The following is a 10,241-nucleotide window of genomic DNA, read 5'->3' as shown; positions in this document are numbered from 1 at the left end:
CAGGTGTGAAATCCACAGCAAGAAATCTTTTTTTCCAAATTTTCTTGCTGTGGATTTCACACCTGATAATGATTGCTTGTGTTGCAGTCGAAACGTCGTGAGAATTTGTATTGTTTTATATATTTTTTCATTTCCCTTCTACGTGACTTTACCGAAAGAACCAAGAAAAATAAGCAATCTTTAAAAAAATTTTTTAACACGCTTTAATAAAATGTAGCGTACTAGGAAGTGGCCCCGAAGCTTGCCATAACGTCAAGGACCGTGGCCAATTACAGCCAACGTGAGTTGAGCGTGGACAATTCGACCGAAGCCGAAACAAAACATATAAAAAAAGCTTTAAATATTTATTTATTTATTTTTAATGACAGAATATAGTATTGTCATCAGTATGGCATAAGTATACCAAGTTTGCAGTCGATACCACATTGGGAAGTGGGTTAAAATTGAGTTACAAGATTTGAGGATACAACAATGACAACAACAACAGACAGAGTGAGTTAAATGAAAGCGTGTAACAAGTATAACCCGTAAAAACAAAGTTTTTCACTATAAATCCTTTATATGCGTGGCGGCTAGAGTCCTCTCGTCCTCTGGCTTGAGATGGCTGCCACCTATGGGTCAGATGATTGCATTGCACCATTAAGCAATTGGTAATTAAATATAATATTTTTGTCCTAAAAAGTGTAAAATTTTGGGGAAAAAATTGTCACGCACAACGAGTCTGTGTGCAAAATGTCAGCTCGATTGGATCACGGGAAGTGGGTTAAAAAACGACCGAAAGATTTGCACGGTCGTAAGCAAGCAAGCGAACTTAATATAAAGGATTAAAAAATAGTTACGAAATATATAAATAGCAAAAAAAAGTTGACCGAATATTTGTATTTCTTAAACCATACAAACCAATGTGGTCCACGTCTTCCGGCAGACGAAAGATATCTTCCAATACAAAACACGCGGACCAATACAAACCAATGGGGTCGATATCTTCCGGTAGAGGAAGACATCTTCCAATAGAAAACACGCAGACCAATACAAACCAATGGGGTGCCACGTTTTACCGGTAGAGGAAGATATCTTCCAATAGAAAACACGCAGACCAATACAAACCAATGGAGTCGACATCTTCCGGTGGAAGATATCTTCCGGTAGAGGAAGATATCTTCCAATAGAAAACCCTCAGACCAATACAAACCAACGGGGTCGACATCATCCGGTAGAGGAAGATATCTTCCAATAGAAAACACGCAGACCAATACAAACCAATGGGGTCCACGTCTTCCGGTAGAGGAAGATATCTTCCAATAGAAAACACGCGGCACCAATGCAAACCTATGCAAACCAATGGGTCCACGTCTTCCGGTAGAGGAAGATATCTTCCAATAGAAAACACGCAGACCAATACAAACCAATGGGGTTCACGTCTTCCGGTAGAGGAAGATATCTTCCAATAGAAAACACTCGAACCAATACAAACCAATGGAGTCGATATCTTCCGGTAGAGGAAGATATCTTCCAATAGAAAACACTCGAACCAATACAAACCAATGGGGTCGAGGTCTTCCGGTAGAGGAAGATATCTTCCAATAGAAAACCCGCAGACCAATACAAACCAATGGGGTCGACATCTTCCGGAAGACGCAGACATCTTCCGGAAGATGGAGAGGGACTTCCGGCCCCGTTGCACGACCGCCATCTTCACACGACCGGTCGCGAGTGTGCGGCCGATTCGAGACCCGCGGCTCGCGTTCAGGAGAAAGTAGAGACCATCTGATCCCCGGTAACGCCGCAACACGTTGTTAACTCGTCGTCTCCGCCTCGCCTACAGTGCAGCCACCGCCGAAAGCGCTTTTAGTTTAGATCGGAATCGCGCGCGCGAGCCCACGTGCGCGCACTGTACGCACTGTACAGCCACGTGTATGGTGCGGGCCGCATGGTGCTTTATAATCGGGCTTGTTTGTCGTAATTGTTTGACGATTGAGTGACACCGTTGCCCAATGCTGGCTGATTGGCCTCCCGACGCCGTGTCGGTCATGGGGATTGGTTTGACCATACTTCACCGCGCTGGTCATGTTGGGTGGAGGAGATGAGGCCTGGGAGCGTTGTAATTTTGTGTTGTAATTGCGTGTTGCCTGTTGTTCAGCTTGAGAGTACCTGTGCATTTGTTAACGATGTTGTGTCTCGAGTAACTTAAATACAGTACAACTTCGTACCACAGTACTAGTCGAGCGGTGGCGTAGTGGTTAGCGCAAAGCGGTGTGGAACCAGGCGATCTGAGTCGATTATCGGCCACGACTAACATCGGTTCGAATTTGTGTTCGTAAGGGAGACGTGGATGCAGGGCGAATCGTGCCGATCCACTGCTGGATGCACCAGCGTGGTGCGGTACGGTCAGGCAACCCTATTGGCAGCAACTGCGTGGGAAAGACTTCATCCAACAGTGGAATGACAGTGGGTTGTAAATGATTTCTGTAATCGCATATCGACAGCTGTGGAACGTGTGACATTTTCACCACTGGTTCAGGGCGGATAACGGAGATGGAAGATCCATAGAGGTGTTTTAGGTTAGTTTGCGTGAGTATCAATGTCGTTAAACCCGCCGCCAATTAGTTATTAGCTTAGCACACCCGGTGTGTTGGAGAGTAAACCCTCAACATTTACGATGTTTCGTCGGTAATTACAACTAGCATCATCAGGCGACAGCCAGCATTTTTGTTGGCGAGTTGAACGACGCATTTATATTTACGCGATCTAACCAAAAAGAAAACCTTTTACGTATAGAATTGGTCGCGAAAGCCTGCGCGTTAAACGGAGTTGTAAGATGTCGTACACGCTCGCTTCTCCGAACATTACTTGTGTAATGGAGACGTGAACGCAGAAGCGAATCGTGTCATTCCACTGCTGGATGAGGTTCATCTGACCGCCGTCGCACTGTGAATGCGGTTTGAAGGTGGGGAGCATCGATGTGGGTGGGAGCGTGTACAAGTACGTTACGATAGATTTCATTACACTGCCCTCTGCTGCCCATAACGTATAGCGCCTGGTAATTGCATGGTAGTCGCACATTAAGGCACTGACCAGGTTCTAACCTGTCGAGCCATTGAGGTCTGTCGAAATTGAATACATTCTTGGTGATTTGGTGTAAATGTAACGCAAAAAAATGTAATTTGGCAGTAGTCCTGCAAAGAGCGGCCATAGCTCCAAACGCCCCTGCAAGAGCCTTAAGCCACCTTTGCAATTAAAGGACCTAAATTTCGATTTAAAGCTTTCGTGACTGCAGGCATTCATCTTCTTGGTTCTTTCGGTAAAGTCACGTAGAAGGGAAATAATAAAATAATAAAAATAAAACATAAAATACAATTATCACGACGTTTCGGCCACAACGCAAGCAGCCGTCCTCAGACGCTGTCTTTCCGACAGACCTGTTCTTCACCTGAGGACGGCTGCTTGAGTTGTGGCCGAAACGTCGTGAGAATTGTATTTTATTATGTTTTATTTTTATTATTTTATTATTATTTCCCTTCTACGTGACTTTACCGAAAGAACCAAGAGGATTAAAGGACTTGTTATGAATACGTGACCTTCGACCTCTCACCTGCTGCTCTCTTTCACTCTGCCCCCACTCCCCCCCACAGCCCTTTGCCCCCCATGGCTCCCAAGAGCGGCCGGCGCAAGAGCCGCCCAAAGCCGGACTTGGCCAACCTGAGTGTCGACGAGTTCTTTGCATCAGCAGCTGTTGATGACGACGACGAGAGCGCCGCCATCAACGACAAGGAGACGATCCAGGATGAGCAGGTGGAGCCGGCGGTTCTCCGTGACGAAGGTGGTGGTGGTGCTGCCGGGCGTGCTAGCCAGCACAAGCAGGACCTGGTGAAGCTGCGCGACAAAGATCCTGAGTTCTACAAGTTCCTCGAGGAGAACGACCGCTCGCTGCTGAACTTCAACGACTCGGACACGGAGTCCGACTCAGATGGCGATACTCGCGTGCATCGCCCGCCCAAGCACCTCAAAGAAGCGCCCAGCGGAAGCGACGACGATAGCGATTTGGACGACGACGACGAAGAGGAAAAGCGATCTAAACGCAAGCCTGGTCGCTCGACTTCGTCAGCCGTGAAGGTGACGGCCGAAATGGTGTCGCAGTGGCGCGAGGCGGTGCGCGGCGGCAACCTCTCCCCGGGGCTGCTGCGTGACGTCACGCTCGCCTTCAGCGCCGCCGTGGCGGCCACGCGGGGCGGCGCCGGCGGCCCCGACTCGGCCACGCCAGCTGCCGCGGCCGCACGATTCAAGGTGGAGGGTGGCACCGTGTTCAACGCGCTGGTGAGCTGCGCCGTGCGTGACCTCGCGCCCGCTCTCAACAGCCTGCTCCAACTCCAGCCCTCCGATGACGCCGGCGGCAAGATCGCGCTGCCGAACACGAGCCGACTGTGGCGGCGCGTGCGGCGTGACGTGCGCACGTACCTGTGCGACGTGCTGCAGCTGGCGGCCGTGCTGGCGGAGCCCTCGGTGCTGCGCGCCGCGCTGCGCCACGCGCACGCGCTCGTGCCTTACTACCTGAGCTTCCCCAAGCTGGCACGTCGCCTGCTGCGCTCGATGGTGCGGCAGTGGAGCGCCGGCAGCGACGACTCGTGCCGCGTGCTTGCCTTCCTGGCGCTGGCGCGCGTGACGCGCCACAACCTATCGGCATACCACGGCACGGTGGTGCGCGCCATGTACCTGGCGTATGTGCGCAACGCGCGCTTCTCCTCGCCCGACTCGTTGCCCCTCATTGGCTTCATGCAGCGCTGCCTGTGCGAGGTGCTCGCCATGGACCCCGCCGGCGCGCACGCCCACGCCTTCGCCTACGTGCGCCAGCTCGCTGTGCACCTGCGCGGAGCACTGGCGACGCGCCGTCGCGATAGCTTCCGCACCGTTTACAACTGGCAGTTTGTGCGTTGCGTGGAGCTGTGGTGCCGCGCGCTGCCCGCTCTCAATGCCGCTGCGCCTGGCTCGGCCACGTCGCTCGTGTACCCGCTGGCACAGGTGGCGTGGGGCTGCGCGCGCCTCGTGCCCTCGGAGCGCTTCTACCCGCTGCGCCTGCACGTGGCGCGTGCCCTCACGTTGCTGTCGGCCGGCACGGGCGCCTTCGTGCCGGTGCTGCCGCTGCTGGGCGAGGTGCTGGAGCGCACTGACTTCAACCGGCGGCCAGGCCGCCTGAGCACACGCCCCATCAACTTCGCGACGACGCTGCGGCTGAGCCGCGCCGAGCTCCAGGAGAAGTCGTTCTGCGACGGCCTCGTCGAGCAGCTCTGCGACGCGACGCTGGAGCACCTGCGCACGCATGCGCACCGCGTCGCCTTTCCCGAGCTGGTACTGCCCTTCTCTCTGCAGCTGCGCGCCTTCCTCAAGCGCTGCAAAGTGGCCAATTACTGCCGGCAGGCACGCCAGCTGCTGGACAAGCTGACGGAGAACGCGACGTTCGTATCGGGGCGACGCGGAGTGGCGGGGGCGCCGGCCGTGACTGACGTGGCGGCCGTGGAGGCATGGGAGGAGCGGCTGCTCGCCGAGGGCACGCCGCTGAGCCGCTACTACGACGCGTGGAAGCGCCTGCGTGAGCACGAGCTGCGACTGGAAGTGAGCGGCAAGGAGAGGATGGAGGACGCGGGGCTCCCGGCCATCGTGAAGCGGAGGCGCGCAGAGGCCGAACGGGACGCCGACAAGGACAGCGACCGGAAAGAGCTCACAGAGCTCTTCCCGTCCGACGACGACGAAGATGACGACGATGATGTCGACGACGATGGCGCTGGTGACGATGAGGAAGATCGTAGCCGGAGTTTGATCAAGGTTAAGACGAAGAAGGGTGTGAAGAAAAGTGATGATGACGATGTAGATTTTGACATGGATGACTTTTCAGGGAGCGACCTGGATGACTTGTCCGACAGTGAAGACGAAGTTGATGTCAGAGGTAATAAAAAGGGGAATAAGGTCCAGAAGATGATGGCAAAGAAGGGGAAAGAAACGAAGGGGAAGGAAACGAAGGGGAAGAAGGGGAAAGAGCCAGCGAAACCCATCCCGGTCGCAGTGCTGAAGGACCTCGCTGAGGGAGGAGATGACGTTGTGGAAGACCTGGCGCTGTCGTCCGACGAGGGGTGATGACAACGACCTCGTGGCACCAAGGCCCCACCCCCTCTCTCCTGCTCTCCATGACTCCTCGCCTGCTGCCCAACTTTCCCCTTCTCTCCTCGAGTCTCCTGGACTCTGCCTAAATGTCCGCTCAAGTCCCCAGGACTTTCGACTCTCCCATCCTCCCCATTCCAGATCTCTAGTCACAGTGAAACAATAACGTGAGGATTTCTCAACCAGTCGCGGTTGACCGTTTGTCAGCTGTTTTGTGGTTGTGCAGATGCAACGACAACAAACGTTGGCCAGCAGCAGTCGCGCACTCACAGCGAGAGGCCCGACGCTTTGTGCTGCTAACCATACAATGGTTAGTCAAAAGGTTCTGAGCCGAATATAAATTCACCAGAGTAGGTAAGCAAATTAAGAACCACGTTATTTACCAACCGATTTAACAGTACGTTTCTCATGTCCTGAAGCGTTTTCATTCCCTCCACCAATGTCTTTTTCCAGCCCAATAACCTTGTTTTGTGGTTGTGCAGATGCAACGACAACAAACGTTGGCCAGCAGCAGTCGCGCACTCACAGCGAGAGACCCGACGCTTTGTGCTGCTAACCATACAATGGTTAGTCAAAAGGTTCTGAGCCGAATATAAATTCACCAGAGTAGGTAAGCAAATTAAGAACCACGTTATTTACCAACCGATTTAACAGTACGTTTCTCATGTCCTGAAGCGTTTTCATTCCCTCCACCAATGTCTTTTTCCAGCCCAATAACCTTTAGCTTATCATCCTGATCTTAAATGTGCTTTTCACTTGGATGATCCTTTAATTTTGGAAAACAGAAGTCATTGGGTGCCAGGTCCGAAGAAGAGGCGGTGATGCGGGAGTTTCTCCAAGTGGTTGATTGTTGACGTCGGTCTTGGACTGTGTGCTGGGGCATTGTCAAACAAACAAAATGGCCCATGCGATTCTCATTTTTCCACGGTGCAGTCCATGGAGCCTGTCTAGTATTGAGCTGTGACCGTTTCCTTGTGTGGCATGAAGTCGACGTGCGCCACAGCTCTTAACATCCCACCACGTGGTGCACATGGACTTGTAGAAAACTCGAGTCTTGAATTTCTTTGGTCCTGGAGAAGTTGGACCTTTCCGACTGCATGAACCGCCGGGTACCTGGCCGGGTACGGGTAGCCGGGTATCGGGTAGGGTACGGGTATCGGGTACCCGATTGCGACCTCTGGGTGGGGCTGGTTGGGAGGGGCTGGTCACCCCATGGTGCCCTTATAAAAATCAACGTTTAACGCTTGTGCCCGCCCTCACAGTCGGCCATATTTGCGGAATACACCACGCCGCCGTTGACCCTGGCCATTGACTGAGCAACCCAACGTTCCTACCAGCTCCCTCCGCAGGAATGTGTTCAATGTGCTCTGGTATTTCTTTTTCTAGAACGTAACTTTTTGTACCGCCCACGTAACACCCATTTGTAACCGTTCGGTGAGGCTCGGTGAAGATGACACCAGTTCAAAGTTGCATTGCTTAAATGCAATCCAAGAGTCTCAAAAGGTGGTGGATGAAATGGTCCCTAAGGTGATTTAACAGATTCCTTTACCAACTTTGTACCAAGTTTTTCATTTAACTGCCACACGGACAAACCTGGAATTTACGACTGGATAAGATGTTTCAGTTGTGCTGTACAGTTCTCCGATGCTTTTTCTAGTTGTACCGCGTGTTGTTTAGCACAGTGTTCAACGTTTTACTCCACGTGCTGGGGAGCTCCTTTCTGTGATGTCCGACGTTTCATTCCGCATCATGAGAAGCTCCCAGGACATGGTACAACCCGGAAACACGTAAGTTAGAATCTGGCTTTATTTCTATTCGTATTAACAGAGTTTTTCATGCGTTTCACAGCCGGGGGTATGATTTCAATGTTACGTGACATCTGATCAACTTTGTTTTTGTTATTATCTTGAGTAGTTATGCCTGTTATTATGGTGCCGTGTTTGTAACAAGACTATAATTCCTTGGCAATAAATTCCTTTATCAATTGAATTGTTTCAGCCCTCGTGAAAACGATTGAAAGAATCATTACTCGCACGCGCAGTTCCCCCGTTTCGTCCCAATAAGAGACGATTAAACAAATTCTATTGGCGAGAGCCTATTAAGGCCAGAAACGAACGTCCACAAGGGTGGTGGGGTCAGCACCGCATGCCCAGCCACTTTGTCTCGCCACATGCTACAACAGGCATATTCTTACAGGAACCCCCCCCCCACTGCTCCAGCCGCATAGGAAGTCCAATATCACTAGCAAGTAGGTTATTAAAATCCATGCTGACGTGCAACGAAACAACCCAGGTTTCCCTCTACCAGCCCCCCCTGTGTCCACCGTTCGAATACAAATTAATCTCCGTTCAAATACCAAGGAGATTGTTACACGTTGCACGTGTCTGATGATCTCTAAACAAGACCCACGTGATGTTGACGTAGACGGCACCATCCAAATTCAGAGCTCTCACATTAATTGCATTTACTCATCCTGTCATGATGCTTCGACTTGTCTATTAACATCGATTCGTAAGAATGCAATATTTTCTCATCTGTCATTTTGTACATGATTTGACGGTGACATGGCCCAGCAGTAGGATGGCTGCTCCTTTGTCGCAGAGGTTTGCAGTTTGAATCCGACGGGCCATCTTGGTTATTACCGTGGGTGTATTAACCACACAGATTCCGTCCTCTTAACAGTGGACGTTAACGAGCCCTTGAGATTTGAAATGAGTAGGCCACTTCCAGTGTCATGGTCCAAATTTGCCAAATTCAAAATAATACCGAAAAATTACTCTATTGGTAAAGCAATCATCACCTCCTGACAGACTAATGCCGGCTTGCATTCCAGGTGCCGAGTCCCTCTGTACCGTACAGACAGTTGTCACTGGGGGGACCTTTATATGTTTGTAACGAGGTGTGGCTGCAGGGTTGCACAGCACTGTTCAAATTGTATGCTTTTATTCCCCCGCTATGGGAGGAAACTGGACAACCTGGAGGAAAACACATGGACCTCCGATGAGCACAGTTGGCTACGTACGGTGCGAAAAGTTCAACATACGTGCAGAACGGGGAGAACATAGAAGTGCCACACAGAGATAAGTGCCCGAGTTGGCAATTGAATCCAGGCCAGTTGTTGAGAGGCCGAAACAACTGTAAACACGTTGCATTTGATCGCAGTAAACACAGGTTTATTGTGGTGGGTCGCAAGGCCTGGAGTTGGACAACCCTGCCACAGCGTGTAGTTCATGCATACTGCGTGTGGTTTGTGGTGGTTTGGTTTGCGGTTGTTTGGTCTATGTGTGGTAGTTCACTGGTTGAGTGGGGTTTGTAGTTAACTGTGGTAGTTCACGTTATGAGTGGGGTTTGTAGTTAAATGTGTGTGGTAGTACACTGGTTGAGTGGGGTTTGTAGTTAACTGTGGTAGTTCACGTTATGAGTGGTGTTTGTAGTTCAATGTGTGTGGTAGTTCACTGTGTGGTAGTACACTGGTTGAGTGGGGTTTGTAGTTAACTGTGTGTGTTGTAGTTCACTGTGTGAGTGGGGTTTGTAGTTAACTGTGTGAGTGGGGTTGGTAGTTTACTGTGTTGTAGTTTACTGTGTGTGTGGGGTTTGTAGTTAACTGTGTATGTGGTGGTTCACTGTGTAAGTGGGGTTTGTAGTTCACTGTGTGGTAGTTCAGCCGGCATGTGGGTTGCGGTAGTTCCTCCCAGCGTATTTTGCCTCCGAGCCGAGCTCCTCTTCAATTCTGTTGGAACAGATGCAGCTTTAGATACAGACGCGTATACACTCAGGTTCATACAAGTGTGTGTGTGCGTGTACAAGAGCACAGGTACATACCAGGTGTGTGTGTAAACGTGTCTATGTGTCAGTGACGAATGTCTGAACCGATCTTCAGCCTCCCCTAGGCCAACTGAGCCTTAAATGAGAACCTCTGTGGCATGTAAACATTAGCACTGGGGAGACAAAGGCGGTCGGGCGTGGTGCTGAGCACCCACCCCCTCGTGTGCAGTGCTCGCTAACAGCACTTGTCCTAGGAGCCTGTTAAAGACTTTACGGGGCATCTTTGTCATTGCTTTTGTGTGTGTGCGCGCCCGAGAGAAGAAGCG

At 51.1% G+C, this 10,241-nt stretch overlaps 2 protein-coding genes across 3 annotated transcripts in view; one reads left to right on the top strand and one right to left on the bottom strand.

Annotated features, from left to right (window-relative positions):
* Positions 1-1,645: 1,645 nt before the first annotated feature.
* On the top strand, positions 1,646-8,139 carry NOC2L (NOC2 like nucleolar associated transcriptional repressor). The gene is made up of 2 exons (XM_061561466.1): positions 1,646-1,777; positions 3,633-8,139. The coding sequence occupies exon 2, from the start codon at positions 3,646-3,648 to the stop codon at positions 6,124-6,126; it is 2,481 nt and encodes an 826-aa protein (XP_061417450.1). The 5' UTR covers positions 1,646-1,777; positions 3,633-3,645; the 3' UTR covers positions 6,127-8,139.
* Positions 7,939-10,241, bottom strand: part of LOC133348587 (alpha-enolase-like) — a 24,640-nt gene continuing 22,337 nt past the window's right edge. The window contains exons 14-15 of one of the 2 annotated variants that reach the window (XR_009755810.1): positions 9,761-9,880; positions 7,939-9,695 (exon numbers count right to left, since the gene is read on the bottom strand). Coding sequence is in view for 1 of the 2 variants with exons in the window: in XM_061561490.1 (XP_061417474.1) it covers positions 9,811-9,880 (70 nt within the window). In the remaining variant the exon portion in view is untranslated. Of the gene's footprint in view, positions 9,881-10,241 lie in introns of both variants that reach the window. The other variant, XM_061561490.1, reaches the window with a different exon arrangement.

The sequence above is a fragment of the Lethenteron reissneri genome, chromosome 27 (genome assembly GCF_015708825.2).
Source record: "Lethenteron reissneri isolate LAM-NWPU_2019-01 chromosome 27, ASM1570882v1, whole genome shotgun sequence".
NCBI classification, from domain to species: domain Eukaryota; kingdom Metazoa; phylum Chordata; class Hyperoartia; order Petromyzontiformes; family Petromyzontidae; genus Lethenteron; species Lethenteron reissneri.
The sequence above is the reverse complement of the archived record's forward strand: the minus strand, read 5'-3'. Positions and strand labels throughout refer to the sequence as shown.

Excerpts from the sequence above, each read along its gene's own strand:
- NOC2L (XM_061561466.1), top strand. The coding sequence starts at position 3,646 with ATGGCTCCCAAGAGCGGCCGGCGCAAGAGCCGCCCAAAGCCGGACTTG.